The 22,436-nt window shown below is 34.3% G+C and overlaps 1 protein-coding gene across 12 annotated transcripts; it reads left to right on the top strand.

The window, feature by feature from the left end:
* The first annotated feature begins 16,079 nt into the window (after window positions 1–16,079).
* On the top strand, window positions 16,080–21,463 carry LOC140891473 (uncharacterized). Of its 12 annotated transcripts, none has more exons than XM_073299976.1 (11): window positions 16,080–16,413; window positions 16,798–16,841; window positions 17,395–17,551; window positions 17,684–17,778; window positions 18,138–18,227; window positions 18,548–18,689; window positions 18,823–18,887; window positions 19,340–19,516; window positions 20,085–20,138; window positions 20,349–20,396; window positions 20,986–21,463. In XM_073299976.1, the coding sequence occupies exons 9-11, from the start codon at window positions 20,130–20,132 to the stop codon at window positions 21,268–21,270; spliced, it is 342 nt and encodes a 113-aa protein (XP_073156077.1). In that variant the 5' UTR covers window positions 16,080–16,413; window positions 16,798–16,841; window positions 17,395–17,551; window positions 17,684–17,778; window positions 18,138–18,227; window positions 18,548–18,689; window positions 18,823–18,887; window positions 19,340–19,516; window positions 20,085–20,129; the 3' UTR covers window positions 21,271–21,463. The 12 variants fall into 12 exon arrangements, with proteins under 12 accessions (XP_073156077.1, XP_073156076.1, XP_073156085.1 ...); XM_073299975.1 differs by having other exon boundaries at window positions 17,398–17,551; XM_073299984.1 differs by lacking the exon at window positions 16,798–16,841 and adding an exon at window positions 19,166–19,263.
* The last annotated feature ends 973 nt before the right edge of the window (window positions 21,464–22,436 follow it).

Below are 22,436 nucleotides of genomic sequence, written 5' to 3' on the forward strand. Positions count from 1 at the left end.
ATATATATTAGACTCCTTGGTCATGATGCTCCTCCCAAGAGGAAGACGGAGTGTGGATATAAGTCATTGAGTCATGATGGCCCTCCACTAGACGAAGTGTGGATGTAGGCTCTCAGGTCATGATGCATATCTCATGAGAAAGACGGAGTGTGGACTACGCATTTGAATCATGATGCCCCTTCAAAACTTAAAAGAAAGATGAAATTTTCTGACCCACATGTCAAAAGAAAAGGAAAGTATTTTGAGGTGTGTAAGGCCCCAAAAATATTTATATGTCAGGAAATAATTAATTTAAGAATTATTGGGATTGAAATTTAAATTCCAATAGTTTAAATTAATTATAGTTGCAAGATGACATGACGAATTTACAGAATTGAAAATATAATTTCCGAAGTGAAATTATAAAGTTTTGAGATTATTTAATTTTAATTCAAGCATATTTAATTTGAGAATTTTGGAGTTTTGATTTAAATTCTAATATTCTTAAATTATTTAGGATTAAAATTGAATTAAAAAGATTTGCCGAGGACTGAATTATAAATAAGCAAGACTTGAGGGGTCAAATTACAAATAATAGAAAATTACATGGACACATGGCTTTTAAATGAGTTTATACGTGTATTATATGCATACATATCAGAATTTCAAACCCAAAAATCAGCAGCTTGTCGAGAGCTTATCTTTCTCTTTGAATTTTCATCTTCAATCTTGAATAACTTTTGCTCCGGTTGTCTGAATTCAATTCCGAAAAGAGTTCCGGATTTCTTGTGAGAAGGGCTATCTTTTGATGTAAGTATTATCTTGATCTAGATGATTTCGAAATTATGTTATGGGGCAGAAGTCAGAAGTGAGCTTGGTTTTGTGTTCTTGTGCTTATATTGATTGATATATTGAAACCGGTTCGAAGAACGGATGTTGTTTGCATTTGATATGAATTTCCAGTTAATATTTCGAGATTATCACCTCTGATTATGCTGGTTTTTATTGATATCCTGTTGGTATGAGGTTTATTGGAAGTTAATATGGTGTGTAGAAATGATATGTATTACGGTATCGAAGTTAACTCAAAGAATAAGTGTCGTTCGTAATTGCTATGAATTTTCAGAAGTTGGATTCGATCCTATGCTTCTGATTGAGCTGATATATGAGGATATTCAGCTGATATAATATGTATATGAAGTTGATAAGAATGATAGAATTGTTGGAAATGAGTTGCGATTGCCGACTTGTAATCGTTATGCCGTTGAGTCAAGAATTGACTAGTTTTGGATTCTCTTTGATTGAGCTGAACATGGTTTGAGTTTTTGCTGATGTTCTTTAATATATATGATGTATTTCAAATTGAAAACAGGGGACATCAAGCTCGGAAAGTTCAGCTTCGAATCGAAAGGAGTTTGATCAATGTTTGCTTTGAGGATTAGCTTGCAAGACCTAGTTGTTGAGCAGATTTTATTGAGCTTTGTAAGAGCAGAATTTATCAAGAGTTCAAGAGCAGAATTGTATAAGTTCATGAAGATGGTGAGTGGCTCGAATCGAACACGTCAAACCAAGAATGAGGTAAAAGTTGATATCGATTGAAAGGGCTTGTATACTCGAGATTGTTATGATCTTCGAGTCCCTAAAATCACATACTTGTATGCTTAATTGAATTTGATAGTATTTAAAATATACTTGATGAATTTACTTGAGTTTATTGTTTAATTGGTTGTTTGTTGTTGAATAGCAACTATCTTCATGATTGTTGAATACTAAACTTGATGAATAGCATGAGAATGATGAGTTGGTTTGTTGATGATTGTCACTTAGTGTTATTCTTGATATTGAAGCTATAAGTGACAGAAATGAGATTTGAAAGAATGATGGCTCGGATTGTTATTCAATATATGCTTTGATTTGATATAATGAATGTTTTCTTAAACTAATTTGCATTCATCTTGAGCCTATCTTCCTTGATTTGAAACTGGACTGAATTGTCCAAAAGTCGAAAGGGACTAAAGTGTTCAATTCGATATAGACGATTTGAGGAACTATAATCGAGTGGCTTAAGGTGTTGATGTACCCTATTGCCGGAATAATCCTTATGGTGGCTTCAAAGTCTAGAGGACTAAGAAACGTAACCCCACCTCGATCGGGGAAGTTGGTGGTAAGTTATGTGATCTTATCCCGGGATCCCAACCAAATAACCGAGAGATTGATTGATTAGTAGATTGCCAAACCTGTTTTAAATCATGCATTTCATTTATTTTATGTCATGAACTTGATAGTATATTGATTTGCATGTATGTCGCTTTTACTGGGAAATATATTTCTCACCGGAGTTATCCGGTTGTTGTCGTGTTGTATGTATCATGGCAACAGATGGGACATGAACAGGGCAAAGATTAGCGTGATAGACGAACTTGAAGAATAGAGGTTGAGAGATTAGAGTGGTGATCCGGAGTAGATAATGAAGTGCTGTCAAGAACATGATGTTTAGCTTATGATAGTTGTTGATATGAACTTTAGCTAGATCATGTAATTGTTAAACTTGATTGTATGTTTAGAGGTCTTACTACTTGAACATGTAAGCACAATTGATCATATTGTATCCACTTTTGCAAAATGTTGAATATTATGATGTTGATGCATTGACAATATATGAGAGTTGATAGCACATATTGAGATTCATATTGATGTCTTAAATCATGCATACAACTTAGTGAAGATTTGACATGAAGTGCTTTGATGATGGTATGCTTGAGAAATATGATATTTGACAGCAAAATGAAGAGCAGATTTTCTGCAAGCTCTGGCTCGCTCGATCCGCTATTTCCAACCGATCGAGCGAGAGGTTGAGAGCTTGTTTTCTGTTTTGAGAAAACCTGTTCTCGCTCGATCGGTCATAAATGACAGATCGAGCGAGGCACAGTCTTTGAAAAAAAAAATTCTTTTGGATTTTGAGGCTTTGGTTGCTTGATTGATTATTTGTTTTTTAATTTCTGAAATTGGATTAGATATTTTGATTTGAGAAATTAAGATCCGGGTCCCCACAACATGTGGTATCAAAGCGAGAAAATTCTGGACTAAGATAGAAGATTAGTGAGCGGGTAGATCGAGTCTTCTTCCTTTCTTATTTGTGTACTAGTATGAGATGATTTATTTACATGTTGAATTACATGTTTTAATTTCTAGTATGATACGTGTTTTCTTATTTGCGAAGATATAACATGATTTTGTGTTTTTAATTGAAAAGCATGTTTTATTATTGAATCATCACATGCTTACCTGAATCTCTGAAGCGAGTGGAAGCATGTGGAATTGTTATAGTTAAAATTGAATTGTTTTCAATATTTGATCAGAGGTAAGCTGATCAAAGGAGGACTGAGATAGAATTGAGGAATTGCATGTTTTTTTTTAATTATGTTGTATTGATTTGATTATATGAAACGCAAGTGTGATTTAAAATTAAGGACCATGAGCATCAGTGCAATGGCTAGACAGCCTAGGAGATGAATTGAGCTTAGACTCCTGATGATTTGATTTGTTGTATTACCGTAGAAGAACAAATATGCTAATATGTTAGGCGATAAAATGAATGATTTTGAATTTTAGAACCTGACTAGATGATATTACTCTAGACTATAATCTGACTTGTTATGAGATTGTGGATCTTTGTTTGAGATTGACTGCAGGGTTAGCTTTATTGAGGGATGATGCATTGTTTTACATCTTGAACAAAAAGTAGTAGAGCCATAGCAAACTTGATGTGTTTGGCTATTAATGTCATGAGATTGAGATGACAATAACGCTACTTCTTATCAAGGGAATTGATCTATCAGCGCATAGAGTGTATTGAATCTGGGATGGAGGTAAGATATGGTGAATCGACTTATTTCTTCTTGATGAGAGCATGAAGTTTGATTGAGATATATCCAGGTAAGGCATTGATTTTACGATGTCCTTGGGGTTATGATTGATGCTCATAGCAGTCGGATTGTAGCAATATAGATTTTATTCGATCACCTAGATCTCCAATGATATGATTGTGCTTGAAGCGGAAATCTCAAGAATTGACTTCAGTATGCACTACATGTGAAAATTATGTGAACTGTATTGAGATTTACTGAATGATGAGATATAGCTTTTGCAAAAATAATACTATGATTGAGTGTTATAAGAAAATGTATTAACTGAATGGACTTGATTAAAGACGGAAGGACATGGGCGAATGAATCTGATATATTTCTCTCTAATTCTCAAGTGTAAGAACATGAACTTGGATGTCCTTATAAGAAATGAAGATTGATGGGAAGAGAAGTAGGAAATTCAGTTACAGTTGAGCCTTCTTTTGATTCTTTTACAGATATTGATGCATGCAATTTCTTTTATTCGCGTGTTATTGGCTCATTGCTGATTTGCATGATCCTAATCTTGAAGCTTCTTACTATTCGGTATCGATTAATAAACTTATACTTTCAGCTTTCTTGACATATGAATTTTAATTCTGGACCTTCATATGAATTGGAGTAAGTTTGAAGTCTTTGTATTTTTCCTTGTGATCTTAAGGTCCTGTTGTACTATCTGAATATACTTTAGGAAGGTGTCCTAATTAATTAGCATGTGTAGATATCTCATCGTAAAACCACGCTATTAACCTTGATTTGGGGTTTATTGAGAATAGTGCTGATATGGACTTGGATCACTGATATGATTACTCTTATGTGACTTGTATCTTTTGATTATTCGAGCCTTGTTTTAATTCCTTCACCTCGAGTTTTAGAATGAAATGCAAGTGAGTTCTTTTCACGTTGCACTGATTATGGTCCAGATTATTGCCTCTTTTAATGATTTGTAATTGAGCAATATCCTTCAGTATTGAATTGTGAATAGCAAGTTATTGGCGATTTATGGTCTATCTTAAATTTTTCTTGAGATATCGATTTAAATCTATTATTCATACTAGCTCGTAACTGATAGAGATTGATAGTACTGATCGACGTTAGTGTTTGAGGAATATCAGGTAGAAGCTTGAACTAGCTATGATAATGGATTTATGAGATGTTGAGTGAAATTTTGAAGTAAAGTTGCAGGAAATTCGAATAGATGCATTATATTTGTATTGCAAGCATGAACAGAGTCAAAGACGGTGAATAGCTATTGCAGATTTTCAGAATTGGTTGCTATAGTTTACACATGGGGATGTAAAATAATGTGATATTATGAATTCTGAATGAGAAAATGAAATGAAGTAATCAGCCACATGTGTTTCGTTTGCTTTCTTTACTGACACTTGAAGTCTCGTTTGCTTTCTATACTGACACTTGGAATCAGAGGATGTGCATGATGGTTACAGATATTGAAATGACTAATATTGATTCAGAGAGAAATGATAGTGCATATCAATTTCTACATCTGGTATAGCGGATACATATTTCTAATGCACAAAGATTAAATTGGATTTGAGGAATGTGTTACAACTCCGACATGATGAGTTAAATTGGAAGTTGCAAGAAAAATTTGATATTCATGTAAAGAAATGGGTCCTGATATTGAAATTGATGCAGTAGAGGAACAGTTGAGTATTTTCAAACCAAAAATGGAAACATATCATACTCGTTTTATTGAAAAAACTACCGCAATTATTGAATACAAGACGGTTTATGAAGGTAATTGTTGACAACTGAATAAAGTCTGCATGCATAATTCCCTATGGAATGATGTCCTGATATGGCCATGTGATCAATGGTTTGCCTGTAACGTGTACGATTGCACGGTGTGTCAAAGTTCTTGTGTCAAATTGAATCATTTTTCACTTTTGGCACCATTGCACGAAGCAATCCAGTACTCGTTTGAGTTAGAATCCAAGATATCTGAGTCTGATTATCCAAAATTTAAGGGATAGAGTGAACCTTCTATGTGATCCTTTGCAATAAAAGAATCTTACTGCTGAGTATTGTGAGTGTATTCTGACATGAATACAAAGACTCAGAAGTGCATTATTGATGTATGATAGAACTAGTGCGGAAATTGATACGGTTAGCATTTTAACCGGGGTTATAGAAGTGAAATTGATACGGTTAGCATCTTAATTGAAGTCAGCAAGGAGAACTGGAGATTCATCGTTGATAATCTTGAGACAGAATCTTTATTCTGAATCAAATTTGTGTTTTATGCCGCTATCAAGAGAGCACTGATAGAGATTTATTTGACACCTTATGCAGTAAGAAAGACAGAATTTTCTAATTCTGAGACGATATTTTGAGAAATGATTGATTGAACCACGTCAGATCCTGAAGAATAAGGATTGAGATGCAATGAATTCATGCTCGAGAACAAGCAGAGTTAGATCAACAAGCGGATGTAACTGAAATAAATTGAAATGATGTATAAGGTTGAGATTTATATATAGGCTACCGTATTATTGGAACAGAATAATACGCTCCAGCTATACGGAGAAAGTTGAATTAAATTCTCCTTTCATACTTGAGTTAGTTGAGACAGAACTGAGTAAGATTTTGAGTTGGAAGAACCGATTATGGATAGCAGAGTAATTATGAAGTACTGTGATCCAAAGCTACTACACGGAAGTGAGGCTATTGAAAACGAGTATCAACTTTAGTCAATGATTCATTTCATAGCTTTTATCGTTCAAGGTAATGCTATACGATTTCGAGGACGAAATCTATTCTTAGAGGGGGAGAATTGTAAGGTCCCAAAAATATTTATATGTCAGGAAATAATTAATTTAAGAATTATTGGGATTGAGATTTAAATTCCAATAGTTTAAATTAATTATAGTTTCAAGATGACATGACGAATTTACAGAATTGAAAATATAATTTTCGAAGTGAAATTATAAAGTCTTGAGATTATTTAATTTTAATTCAAGCATATTTAATTTGAGGATTTTGGAGTTTTGATTTAAATTCTAATATTCTTAAATTATTTAGGATTGAAATTGAATTAAAAAGATTTGTCGAGGACTGAATTGCAAATAAGCAAGACTTGAGGGGCCAAATTGTAAATAATGGAAAATTACATGGACACATGGATTTTAAATGAGTTTATACATGTATTATATGCATACATATCAGAATTTCATACCCAAAAATCAGCAGTTTGTCGAGAGCTCATCTTCCTCTTTGAATTTTCATCTTCAATCTTCAATAACTTTTGCTCCGGTTGTCCGAATTCAATTCCGAAAAGAGTTTCGAACTCCTTGTGAGAAGGGCTATCTTTTGATGTAAGTATTATCTTGATCTAGATGATTTCGAAATTATGTTATGGGGCAGAAGTCAGAAGTGAGCTTGGTTTTGTGTTCTTGTGCTTATATTGATTGATATATTGAAATCGGTTCGAAGAACGGATGCTGTTTGCATTTGATATGAATTTCCAGTTAATATTTCGAGATTATCACCTCTGATTATGCTGGTTTTTATTGATATCCTGCTGGTATGAGGTTTATTGGAAGTTAATATGGTGTGTAGAAATGATATGTATTACGGTATCGAAGTTAACTCAAAGAATAAGTGTCGTTCGTAATTGCTATGAATTTTCAGAAGTTGGATTCGATCCTATGCTTCTGATTGAGCTGATATATGAGGATATTCAGCTGATATAATATGTATATGAAGTTGATAAGAATGATAGAATTGTTGGAAATGAGTTGCGATTGCCGACTTTTAATCGTTATGTCGTTGAGTCAAGAATTGACTAGTTTTGGATTTTCTTTGATTGAGCTGAACATGGTTTGAGTTTTTGCTGATGTTCTTGAATATATATGATGTATTTTAAAATTGAAAACAGGGGACATCAAGCTCGGAAAGTTCAGCTTCGAATCGAAAGGAGTTTGATCAATGTTTGCTTTGAGGATTAGCTTGCAAGACCTAGTTGTTGAGCAGATTTTATTGAGCTTTGTAAGAGCAGAATTTATCAAGAGTTCAAGAGCAGAATTTTATAAGTTCATGAAGATGGTGAGTGGCTCGAATCGAACACGTCAAACCAAGAATGAGGTAAAAGTTGATATCGATTGAAAGGGCTTGTATAATCGAGATTGTTATGATCTTCGAGTCCCTAAAATCACATACTTGTATGCTTTTAATTGAATTTGATAGTATTTGAAATATACTTGATGAATTTACTTGAGTTTATTGTTTAATTGGTTGTTTGTTGTTGAATAGCAACTATCTTCATGATTGTTGAATACTAAACTTGATGAATAGCATGAGAATGATGAGCTGGTTTGTTGATGATTGTCACTTAGTGTTATTCTTGATATTGAAGCTATAAGTGACAGAAATGAGATTTGAAAGAATGATGGCTCGGATTGTTATTCAATATATGCTTTGATTTGATATAATGAATGTTTTCTTGAACTAATTTGCATTCATCTTGAGCCTATCTTCCTTGATTTGAAACTGGACTGAATTGTCCAAAAGTCGAAAGGGACTGAAGTGTTCAATTCGATATAGACGATTTGAGGAACTATAATCGAGTGGCTTAAGGTGTTGATGTACCCTATTGCCGGAATACTCCTTATGGTGGCTTCAAAGTCTAGAGGACTAAGAAACGTAACCCCACCTCGATCGGGAAAGTTGGTGGTAAGTTTTGTGATCTTATCCTCGGGATCCCAACCAAATAACCGAGAGATTGATTGATTAGTAGATTGTCAAACCTGTTTTAAATCATGCATCTCATTTCTTTTATGTCATGAACTTGATAGTATATTGATTTGCATGTATGTCGCTTTTACTGGGAAATATATTTCTCACCGGAGTTATCCGGTTGTTGTCGTGTTGTATGTGTCATGGCAACAGGTGGGACAGGAACAGGGCAAAGAATAGCGTGATAGACGAAATTGAAGAATAGAGGTTGAGAGATTAGAGTGGTGATCCGGAGTAGATAATGAAGTGCTGTCAAGAACATGATGTTTAGCTTATGATAGTTGTTGATATGAACTTTAGCTAGATCATGTAATTGTTAAACTTGATTGTATGTTTAGAGGTCTTACTACTTGAACATGTAAGCACAATTGATCATATTGTATCCACTTTTGCAAAGTGTTGAATATTATGATGTTGATGCATTGACAATATATGAGAGTTGATAGCACATATTGAGATTCATATTGATGTCTTAAAGCATGCATACAACTTAGTGAAGATTTGACATGAAGTGCTTTGATGATGGTATGCTTGAGAAATATGATATTTGACAGCAAAATGAAGAGCAGATTTTCTGCAAGCTCTGGCTCGCTCGATCCGCTATTTCCAACCGATCGAGCAAGAGGTTGAGAGCTTGTTTTCTGTTTTGAGAAAACATGTTCTCGCTCGATCGGTCATAAATGACAGATCGAGCGAGGCACAGTCTTTGAAAAAAAAAATTCTTTTGGATTTTGAGGCTTTGGTTGCTTGATTGATTATTTGTTTTTTAATTCCTGAAATTGGATTAGATATTTTGATTTGAGAAATTAAGATCCGGGTCCCCACAAGGTGTGTGATGAGGTATAAGAAAGTTGAGGTGTCAAGAGTAAAATGTATTTTTTTTAAAAAAAAAAAAAAAAGTGGAGGTTTGTGTGTGTGTGCATGCTTAAAGTAATATAAGTTTTAAAGAATTTAAGTTGATGTTTAAAGGGTTATGTTAAAAGTTTATAGAGTTATTTATTCTTGTTATGTTCGGATATATATTTCTTGTTGAGCCATTAGGCTCACTAGACTTTATCGATGCAGGTAATGATGATTAGGTGGTGCAGTCTGGCGAGTGGCAGTGGTCGTGTGGCGGTGCAATCGTGATCATACTATTTACGCAATTATTTTTAAGAAATATTTTTAAGAACAAGTTATGTTTTTTTAGTTGTTTGAGAATTAATCAGAATATTTATTTTATTATGTGTCAGTTACTTTTCTTGGTTGTCGGTTTATTTTTAAAGATCACTTGGGAGGTTTATTTAACATAAGCAATATTTAAAGTTTATTGAGTTAAGTTACTGGATTTTTGCCAGTTATTTTTAAATTTTCATGTATTTCCCTACCTCAATTATTATTATTATTAATATCTATTATTTTATCTTAAAAAAATATAGTCAGCAATTTTAATTATTTATTACTTTTAAGTTAAGAAATTAGAGGATGTCACATTCATGATGGCATAAGTGACCATGTAATCGTGGATGTGAATTATCTTCCATCATTCAAGGAAATTCCTGATGATGTTGCAACCCGACCTATAGGAATACTTTGAAGAAAGAGATAGTTTCGAAGAAAAAAAGTAACTAATTTTATCATTGTTATATATGTATATACTAGCTAGTTTGTTGGAGAATTCATATCTTGTTTTGGATCTTCAAACTTTTTTGTTTTGATATAATGAAAAAACAATTATTGTTATTAATTTTGTGTATGGATTAGACTTAAACATGCACTAAATTTGTTGTAAAAATTTAGTTTATCGTTTTTGTGAATAATTTTTTTAAAAAAACGAATTTGTTTTATCAGCTTGTAAATGTATGCTGTAGATAAGAACATCAACAGCGCGCCTTTGTGTGCTGCGGATATTGCGGAAGCGCGGAGGTGGCTGTGAAATGTATTTTCCGCAGCACGCAAATGCCCGCTGTCGATACTATGATACTTTCAACAGCGTGAAATCCACAGCCTGCGTTTGCACGCTGTGGAATGTATTTTCCGCAGCACACAAATGCCCGCTGTCGATACCCATAGACTTTCAACAGCCTGCGTCTGCACGCTGTGGAATGTATTTTTCGCAGCACACAAATGCGCGCTGTCGATACCCTGCACAAATGCGCGCTGTCGATACCCTGAGACTTTCAACAGTAGTCGGTTGTGCAGCGTGTGATCCGCAGCGTGCGGCTGCGCGCTGTGGAATATATTTTCCGCAGCACTGAAATGCACGCTGTCGATACCCTGAAACTTTCAACAGCTGTTAATTATGCAGCGTGCATTAGCGAATTTGCACGCTGCGAATGCCGTTTTGTTGTAGTTAAATGAATATTGTTATATAGATTAAAATAATATTACATGATTTCTTTAATTTCAGATCCTCTCTGTTAATATTTATAAGTTGACAATTGTTTTTTTTACTATACATATAAGTAGTACTCATAATATAATACTCCCAGGTATCGTTTGGTTTGAGTGATGAGATAATTAATATATGTATAAGTAATATTGTATTGTAATAATAAATAAATAAAAAATTATAGTTATTATATTATTGGATTTGATTGATTGATTATAGTATATTTGATTTGATTGATTAAATATTATATTAAAAAATTAAATTACTATTTTATCCTTTTAAAAATATATAAAATATAAAATAATATTATTTATAAGGGATAAGATAGTAATTTAAATTAAATAATTTGATTGATGATTTTATTGATGTAAAATTAATAATTAATAGATTGATAAATAATATGTCGAGAAGAACGCGAGATTGGATGAGATAAGTTATACATAGATTGATAATAATGACTACAAACGGTGCCCCAACGTTGTAACGCCCGGAAATTCGATTACGTAAATCCACATGTATTATTAAGAAAATAATTATTTAAAAATTAAAATTTTGGGTTAAATGATTTTATGTGAATTATATGCATGATTTAAAGTTTTTTTTTAACATTTAACCAGCAATTATGAAATTTTTATATTTAGTAAATGATTAATTTTATCGCGTAGACGGGACTGTGAACGGACGAAATATTAGTTTTTCATCCAAAATATTTTATGAGATTTTTTAGGAGCCTTAAAATATTATTTTAAGGTATTATTTCATGAAAAATTATAGTATTTATTATTATATAAATATATGTGCCCATTTTTACCCAAAATAAGTCATTTTATGACTTTTATTAGCTTTTAAAAATTCCTTATTATGTAATTTCGGGATTTGGGTTAAGTTTTATCAGAATTATATTTTTATTATTAGTGTTAAATGTATTAGTGTTAAATGCACTAGTGTCTACCCTAAATCCCTCCCTATCTTACGTTTCTCCTTCTAGTCGCCTCCTCCATCTTCTTCCACCTTCCCCCACGTTTTTTCAGCAGAAACACAAGACTCCATAGCCTACTTCAAGAAATTTTATTGAGTTTTCGTAGATTCGTCGTTTTGGAGTCCGTACACTCGTTAAAGCATCAAATAAAAACCAAAGGCATGTTTGAATTCTCTTTTTGCTCACCATATAAGTGTATTATACTGATTTTACCATGTTTTGAATGATCTTGCATTGAGTATGTGTTTTAGATGAAGAAAAGATGCCACATGCATGAGCAGTTCACGTTTTTGCCTTCTTAATGGCTTAATATTCACGTTTTTTTTATATGGCTCGTCCAAGGTTGCTGTTCCATGGCTCAGGGGTTGTCTTAGGGTCCCTAGGGTTGAGCTTGATCAGGGTTTGGGGATGGAATGGGTTGGAACCGAAGCCATAGCTTCTGATGCACAGCAGATCGCGCAGGTTGAGCGAGGTTGGGATATTGACTCGTTCTCGGTCCACAGAGCATGTTTTGGGGTGATTCCAGTTGGGTTAGAACCATAAGACATAGGGGAAGGTTTTATTGGTGGTTTCCTAGCCAGTGATGGCCGGAGCTGGGCGGCCGAATGGCCGGAATGTGAGGGTCGCGCATAGCGCGCAGCTAGGACTAGGGTTCTTGGAAGATTGGTTCTTGGTTTTGGGCTGGGCTCGGGCTTGGGTGGTCCGGGTCGGTCTAAACTATGTCGGGTCAAGTTAGTTGGGTCTGGGTCCGGGTTATGTTAGTCGGCCTTGGGTATTTTTATTTTTAAGTAATTATTAGATTAAGTATTATTTTTGGGCTAAGTTAATTATTATAAATATTATTTGGGCTTTTAAAATATTTATTTCAGCCTTGAAATATTAATTTAAGTGAGTCCAATAATTTTTACGGGATTGGGAGCCCATGTGAATTATTGGATCAGTCTGTGAATATTTGGGTCTGTCAGTGGTTTATATTGGGCTTGTGCTAGTTATTGAGCCAAGAATTTTATATTGGACTTAAATATGCTATTTGGGCTTAAACTAAGCTAATGGGGTCAGTCTTAGAACTTATGGACTTAGGTTTAGGGGACCAGCAGTCTGGACAATCCCATGAAAAATAACTAAGTCCGGAATATATATTTAATTTATTTTATGCATGAAGTTTATTTTAAGTATAAGTATTTTTATTATGAAAAATCAATTAAATATATATTACGAACATCTTTTCAGTGCATGCATACGTGAAATATTCAGATATATATGATCATGATTAAGAGTTGAACAATAAAATATTTTTTTTATGATGAAAGTTGAAGTGGTGTGACAGCACAATTCAGAGGTGGTGTACCACCAACACAGTTCAAGAGGTAGTTTACTACCGACATAGAGGTGACTTGTCACCAGCACGTACGTTGGTTTAAGAGACTGATCAGTCGGCACAGATTTAGTCACGCTCACAGATATAACCATAGACTGTTTAGAAAATAATTTGCTCAACTATATTCAGTAAGCTTAGTATGTTCAGTTATGATTATGTTCAGTCAGATACCCATGTTATTTTATCATGCATGCATTTTCATGTAAGTATATGTATTAGTATGATTGTGTGATTACATGATTTTAAACCTTGTTATTATGAGATAAAATATGTTGGGCCTTTAGGCTCACTACGCTTATATGGTGCAGGTGAGTATGATGATTTTGTTGATGACATGGTTGCTCGGACCGACGGTGAGGGTCTATGAGTTCACACGCAGACGGCACCCGTGATCGATGCTATTAGTGTTTTTATGTCATGAGATTTTATCAGTTCTTTAAACAAGTTTTCCGCATTTACATATTTATGATGATATCAAAATATTATTATTATTTTTATTATGTATGCATGGCGTATGGATTATTATTTTTGGGATTTTATTTTTAGTATTGCATGTTGCAAGAGTTTTACTATATATTTTGACAGTAGAAATATTTCCGTAATATTTATTTAAATTAGTTGTCAAATTTTAAATTAAATGTTTATTTTAAATGTTGGGCATATATGTATGTGCATATATGTATTATTATTATTATTTACAAAAAAAAAATTCTAATATTTTATTAGATCGAGTTGTTTCAAACGTGATCTCTAGTACTACCAAATTAATCTTATATCGAGTATCACTTAATTGATTAATTATAACATGGAAATGGCCAGGTCATTTCATACAAAAATATACATGCACAAAGATTATTAATAAAGACGGAGAATATATATGAAATATATATATATATATATATATATATATATATATATGATCACCATCTCATTCAATAGGGGCTAGCTTTATTTTTATTACAAATTACAACAAGTACTAGCTAATTAACATCCCAAATAGGCGCGAGCTGTGGTGATATTTTCTTATGTTTAATTGGATTAAATTGATATGATTAGATGCATTTAGAGTAATTAAATTGATTTTATAATTGTTAATCATTGTTTGCGCTTTGAGATAAGTAAAAACGTAAAGAAGTATTGGCGCTCGAGCATGCAAATCTTATCGCTCGAGCGCGCAAAAAGAAAAAGTTTTTATGCTAGACAGTAGTATTCGAGCTCGAGCCGCCAAATATTTCTGCTCGAGCGCGCCTATGTGAAGGAAAAGAAGAAATAGGGCAACGCCCCCTGCGCTGCCGAGAGGCGCGCACCGCTACGCTGCGAAGAAGAAACAAAAGACAGCTTCCCTACGCTTGAAGAAGGGCGTAGCTGGGCCCTGGGAAAGAGATGATGTGTTGCTAAGTGGCGCAACCGCGCTGCTGTGCGAGAAAAAAATACTTGGGCAGAAAGTTCCGTGCTCGAGTGAAAACTTTTACCCTCTCGAGCACGCCGCGATGAATAAATTACCCACTCGAGCATGCCGCGATAAATAAAATTTTTAAAAGGAAAGAAAGATTGGAAAGACTCTAAACTATAAAATTAGGATCATTTCAACCTACTTATACAAGTATTATCTCAATGATAAATATAAGGGTGATCATTTATCAATACTTGTGGGGTCCATTAAAAAATAATGGACCCCGCATTTATTGATAAATGTCAATCATTAGATGTATGTCAAGGTAGTGTCTGTATATGTATGATCTAACTGACCAATTAATTGAAAACACGGAAATCAGAGGTTTTTGGACGGCATAAAACATGCATATATATATATACAAGCTTAATTGGTGGCTAGGTTTCTCTCCTTGTTCTTATATTTTTATCGTTCTTCAACTTTTAAATTTTTCATGGCCTCTCGTGACTAAGTTTTAATTGTTGGTTGAGTTAGAAGGATCGTTGAAGTTTTATTTTCCTTAATTGTGAGATTTTGATACGTTCATTGTTTGATTTTTTTATTTGAATATCAATAGTTTTTTGAATATTATTATCATGTTTGTGTGTTTGATTATTAGCTTGATCACCTAATAATTTTTCATACAATCTAAAACTAAATTAGATATCAATTATATAATTTTTTGATCCCTCTAATTTGCGATACAACTATGATTGATAATTTGGACGCGACACAAAGCTAAACGGCGCTATATATCTTAACTGATTATTTTGGAAACATGCACATTATAATTAGGCTCAGGAAAAATATCACATGCAGGCACTACAACAAATATAGTCATACACAACACTATAAAGACAACGGTTTTCAGCAAAAACCGTTGTTGTTTACTCTTTAACAACAATTTTATTTAAAACCGTTGTAATATGTCCAAAAAGCACGCTCATACACAACGGTTTTATGAAAACCGTTGTCTTTAATAGGTCAAAGACAACAGTTTTAATTAAACGTTGTCTATGAGCGGGTTTTTTTAGTCTACGACAACGGTTTTTATTAACCGTTGTCTATGAGCGGGTTTTTTCAACCTACAACAACGGTTTTTATTAACCGTTGTCTATAAAAATTTATTGTGTGGTATACGACAACGATTTTTCCACACTTTACTAATCCGTTGTGGTTTGGTTTTAATATTAATATTAAATTAAGGTTTGGTTTTAATATTAATATTAATTAAAAATTAAATACACTGATTTTCTCTCACTCTCATGACTCTCACTCTCACGCTTAGTCTTCGCCGCCCCGCTTTGAAACCCAACCCTAGCTTCTCCTCACAGCTCACCGCCCTCTTCTCCGCCCCGCTCCTTCCAGCTCCTCCACCCACCTCCGCCCCTTACCCGAGCTAAAATACCACCCACCCATCACCGCCAACTACCTCCCTGGCATTCACCGCCTTCCCTTGAATTATCCCCCTCCTGTCTGTGCTTGCGGTTCATCGTTAAATTTTTGAAGTAAAATTACGCTTCGGTTGTCCTAACCATCGCGTTGACTCCAATGTAGCGAGGAATTTCGACCTGAATCTTCAAAGTGGTCCCCCTGTTCGATCGTAATTGCGTGAGAAGTTTGATTTTTAATTTTTTTTTTTCATTTCTACTTTTATGTTCGACCGTAGTTGCATTTGATGAAATTTCGACCTGAATCTTCAAAGGGTGCAGTGTTTGTGCGAACATGACTTTTTCCTTTTCACGTTTTTGGCTTTTGGGGGAATCGGTTTTTGAAGTTTTGAAAGATCTTTCTTTATTTAATTTTTTTTATATATTCAATCTCATTTTGTTTTTTTTTTGGTGTTCCTGTCTCGTTCTTGCTTACTTTATTCCTGTGTATTGGGCGGCACACATCTCAAATTATTCAAATTCCTGTGCGTTTTTTTTTTTGGTGTAATAATGTAATGTGTCCGTTTTCCGTTTTCCACATGGTAATGAGCTTGGTGTTGTTCAGGAGTTGACATATCTGCATTTCGTCTGGGCATTTTTCAATGTGAGGTAAACAAAGATATTTTATAGGAGTGTTTTTGTTAGTTTCTTGAAGAAAATGTCAGTCAGGATCTGTGCATTTTTTCGGTTCTTGGTTGGGTTTTCTCGCCTTTTTTGCAAGATCCTGGGTTTTGTTTGTGGTGAGTTGATCTTCACAATGCGGTAGAGGTAGTTGATTGTTTTGACGTTTAGATGTTATGTGCGGTTTGGGTTTTGTGTTTTTGAGATTCTTGAACTGTTTATTGAAGGGTATTTCATACCTATATGCTATCAGGTGAGTGTTTCAGTGACTGCAGACGTTTCAGATTTGTAAACTTATTTTCTAATTTTCTTGGTATGAAGATGGTAGCCTCAAATGAGTAATGTAGCATTTTTTTTGGAGGACATTTCGTTTTTTTGCGGTTCATGTGTTGTTTTTTCCCCCTTAGTCCTTAAATTGTGCTTGATGAGGTTCTGTTTGTCATTTCTGCTTTCTTGGGCTGATATTGCGTGACAATGTTTCCTATACCTTCTCTGTTGATTTTTGACAATAAATATGCTAATCGATTATATTTGTCTTTAGTAGGTGGATTTGGATTACGATATTCCGAGAGATATCATTAAGTAGCAGCTTGAAACTTGGAAGTGTATAAAATGGAAAACTATGATATATTGGAGCAGATCGGCAAAGGATCTTTCGGTTCTGTACTACTTGTCAGGCATAAACAAGAGAAAAAGAAGTAAGGGAACTTTCTAAGCCTTGAGATTACTTTGAATTAAGCAGACGATGATGCATTTTAGATCAACTGTTAGGTTTATGATTGCAATATATGTAATGTTATTCATTGGTGATTTTCGTGTTTTGTAATCAGATTGGTGCAATTATTATGTGAATTTGAATGTATCAGATTTTACTGTCGGAACACGCCGGACAGGAGAAATTTGGTGGCCTTAGAGATGGATACTAGTAAGTGAATTTTGATCTTATGAACTGTTCCTATAGTTGCTATAATTCTTGTGATTTTGCTTCTAGGTCATGGTGCATCATGAGTAACTTGGTTGATGAGAAAAACCAATGTAAAATTTTTTAACTCAACTTGGTTGGATGTGGGTATAATTTAGGATTCTTAGAGTATGACATCACATGGTGCATCATGAGTAACTTGGTTGATGAGAAAAATCAGTGTCCATTTTGTTAACTCAACTCGGTTGGATGTGGGTATACTTTAGGCTTCGTAGAGTATGGTATCGCTATTTGTCTTGTTTTTGGCTGATCATTTGAATATATAAGAATGATGTTTATATTGTGTTGTTGGACTGTTGCAGCATCCATGGACAGTGTTCCATCATCATGTTTGATGTAACAGCTCAACTTACATACAAAAATGTCCCCACATTGCACCGTGATCTTTGTCGGTATGTTGTATTCTTTATTTAAATTGTGTTATGTTTGGATTAAAAATTCTGGTGGCATAATAACATATGCGATTTTCTGCTACCCATATTCATGGTTTGTGAGAATATTTCTATGATAATGCTCAAGGCTCTACTTGAAACGACGGCGATTTGCTTGGGTTTTCCCCTTTGGTTGTAATCTTATACTGTTATTTTGTTTTGGAAAATCGATTTGCTGCATCTGGAGATTTGCTTAGGGCTGTTATTGCGATAAACGTTGCTGCTCTAAATTGATTTCCTGCTTGGGCTCTGGTTTGACCGTGAGTTTCACTTGATTATAGGAGTGTTGTTGCTGGGTTTTTGATCTTTTTTGAGGCTGCTAACTTCCTACTCTTCTCCTGATTGGGTTGCTTACTTCTTCCCACCGTGTGTTTGATATTTTGCTGCAACCAGCGTTTTTGCCACTTCCACTACTACTTTGAGGTAATTTGCTTGAAACTCTACTGGTTTTTAGTTCTTATTTGTGATGTGTGTGCCTCTTCTCCTCCTTGCCTGCTGTTCTTGTGGTGTATTGAAGGGGAGTGGTGAATGTAATGGGATTTATGTGGTTATTTAGGCTGATACAATGAGTACCAATAGCTTGGATCAAGCTTCGGCCATTGGGGCTTCTTCGAGCAATGCGTAAGTCTTCTTTGACTAACCAGAGAGCCTTCCTTTGCAAGGCATTGAAGTAATCATTGTCGAAAGTATTTCTTGTTGAATCCAAAATTTGCTCTGCGTTGTCACCTGCACTGCATGTTTTTGAAAGTGCCCTTGCAAACTGTGCATTCAAATTGGGATCTGAATCATGAGTAGAGTCGAAGTTACTCAATCGACTCTTGAATGATGAACACTTTGCCATTCCCAGTGTGTGCCCCTGCCAGATGGTATGATAAAAAATGATTTAATTAATGTTTCAGTGTGCCGTCTGGATGACGATCATTGTCCCAACTAGCATGACAGCATATCTGTATCTTTATTCTCATGGAGAAGTTACTTTGGCTGCATCCCAACCAGTGTAATAGATGATTCATTTCCTAGATATTATTTTAACGTGTTCTCCATTTCAGAATTTCTTGCTAATGATTTTATAGGCCCGAACAAATGATGTGGATTGAGGAGTTCGGTTGTTTCTTTAACATATTCTCTCGTTATGCCCTCTTGTGGAATGTAGCTTCTTCCACTACAGTGTGCCCGAACAAAACATTATCAGAATTTCTTGCTAATGATTTTTATTAAGGACCCTCTGGCGTATACTGTTGCCACTACAGGTTAGATTGATCTAATGTTCAGTTACATTTATTTTTCTACCCAGGGAATCATAGATTCCATTATCTAAAGTAGTTTTACATGCCTCGGGAAGTGGAGGACCTTAGGTGATTTTCTTTCCATTGTACGTGAATTTTGACAGTTATGAATCCAGTGTGGGAATGGTTGTTATGTTGTTTCTTCTATCGTCCTAGAGAACTAGAGAGAAAAATTGAACTTTGGAAGCAATCAATTGGGGGCCAGCGACCCCTGTTTCTTGCCTTTCTGTCATGGAATCTGACAATGTTCAATTTTTTCTCATTATATTCTTTCTAATGGTGGGGAGTTGCATAAGATATTCTTTTAGTAATTGGTTGCCATGTCTTGTTTTTCTTTCAAGTTTGGTTGTCCAAAAACTCAGATCTAACACAAAATCACTTTGTCATTATCGGTCATGGGTCAGATTAAAAGTTTCTTCTAGGCTCTTTTTCTCCTTGCATCTGAAACAGAGATCTATGAATGTTAGGGTTTTATTGTTTAAGCAGCGGGTTTCTTGTTTTTTCCCTTATGCAGTTTTACTTTCTGAAACAGGCAATCACATTTGCTGATTTCTTTTTAGCTGATATACTGACCTCTATGTCAAAGGTAGACATCTTCTTGTTGCTCATTGTTTCTTGACAAAGTTATCTGTAGTACAGGAAATCTGTACCTTTGTATGTGATTTATCTGTGTTTCATTTATACAAGTGGTAACTACTGTTCTCTTAACACACAGATTTCTGGTTAAATTTTTTGTCATGGTATCTCTTGTAAGCTGTTTTAACTTTGGTAGTGTTATGCCTGCCTATCCATGCAGGTTTTCTCAGATTTGGAGCGTTCTGTATGTCGAATGGTCCATCGTCAGGTTAGCTTTTCTTTGATCATCCAAACTTTTCATCTTTTAATGTTGAATATAGCTTACAGGATTCTTCTAGTTTCCTGTTTCTTGTGGCCGCTTAGATGTGGTTTATAAGGCTCAGATTTCTAATGTGGTCAACAGAATTTCATTGCTGATTTAAATTTGATTTCTTAGAATTTCAACCCGCTACATCTGTCTTTGCCTCTCTGAGTTCTTGAATTTATTTTTCGCATGTTTGATGATGGAATTTTGTTGAAATTCGATTTGAAATTTTTGAGTACATATTTTACCTTTTGCTTTCTTTTTCCTTGAAAGCTTACCCCATTTCTTAGACATGGCCATCAATTACAGGTTGCTACTATTGCATGGTTTGAGGCTGATTCAGTCTGTGGAAGTCACTCTGTTGCAATACCTATAATTATAGGTTCATAGAAAAATAGATTTTCCCTAGCTAGCAGTCCTCTACTTGTTTCCCTTTTTTGTAGCACTTGTTTTGGTTTTTCTTGTAGTGTAATTACTGTGGGATAGAATGTTGATATAATAACGCTTGCATATGCTTTTATGTGATATTTTTGTTCTTGTGCTTTCATGGCAGATTGGAGCAATACAGGCTGTGTCCCGGAAAGCTTATTTTATAGCTGTAGAAAGTGAGATCCAACCGAATCGGTTTGTTTTGAAGGAACAAGTGAATTTTTGTAAGGTGACAAGAAGTTGCCGTACATCAAGGCTTGGGAGGAAAAATAAAAAAGCAAAGTGGAGAACATGTAAGGCTCTGATTTCTCCGGATATCACTTCTAAATTTCTTGTGAACAATTGTAAGAACTCGTGTTTCAGCTATGAAATGTGGGGAAGAATGGATTCCGATGGGGTGAATTCTTGACTTTGAGAGATTTATGTAAATTTTTTTGTATGAATTTACTTGGAAGTGTTTGAGATTGTGATCACAATTTAGTGTGATGGAACATGGCTCAAAAGAAGGTAGCAGATGTAGCTTCAGGATTCCATTGTAAAGTTTGTTGCTTTGATATGATGTTTTGTAATACTGAAAAATTGTATATTAAATTTTATTTTAAAAATTTTAAATTTTGATTGATTTATAGTATTGAAAATTTGTATATTAATTTTTTTTTAATTTAAGAAACGACAATGGATTTAACCAGTTGCAAAACTGTTGTCGTAAGCCTCAAAAGACAACGGATTTAAACTGTTGCAGAACTGTTGTCGTACCTACATAAGACAACGGGTTATAACTGTCATAAAAGGCAGCTTAAGACAACGGTTATAAACCGTGGTCAAATAGTATGTACGACAACATATATTCACTATTGCAAATTCGTTGTCGTATGTTGGAATTCACAACGGATATAAACCGTTGTCGTATGTTACAAACCATTGTCAAAGAATGTGTACGACAACAGATATTTACTGTTGCATATCCGTTGTCGTATGTTGGAATTCACAACGGATAAAAACCGTTGTCGTATGTTATACATACCACAACACCTAAAAGTACAACGGTTTTTCGACCCCTATATATCCGTTGTTGTATCCGTTTTTTCTTGTAGTGAGGTCTCTATTCGATGAAGAAACCGGGAAAGCAAAAATTAATTGACCCTAGCTAGTTATATAATTGATTTTTACGAGGATACACAAATAAGGGAATTTAAGAGTGTGTATGGAAAATTAGAACAATATATTAAAATGGGAATTAATTAAGTGAAGAAAAGGATTAAGAGAAGTCTTTCATCATCAAATTAATATTCCTCCAGTACTGCTCAACTATATATGTTGTTCACATTATTATTGACAAGAAGCTAGCCCATGATGCATGATTATTATCATTTTGATACTTAAGGACAAATTCTTGCATTTCCCTAGCTACCTCGTATTATTAATATGATCAAAATTCATATATTATATATCAAATAGGTCAACGTCCATGCAGCTAGCCAATGACTTCCCCACCAAATATTATGATCTGTTATATGAATAAATGAATATTTGTCCAATTTGTGTGTAAAGGTTATTGAGATGAGATGGGACTTT

The sequence above is a fragment of the Henckelia pumila genome, chromosome 3 (assembly GCF_033568475.1).
Source record: "Henckelia pumila isolate YLH828 chromosome 3, ASM3356847v2, whole genome shotgun sequence".
Classification (NCBI taxonomy): Eukaryota; Viridiplantae; Streptophyta; class Magnoliopsida; order Lamiales; family Gesneriaceae; genus Henckelia; species Henckelia pumila.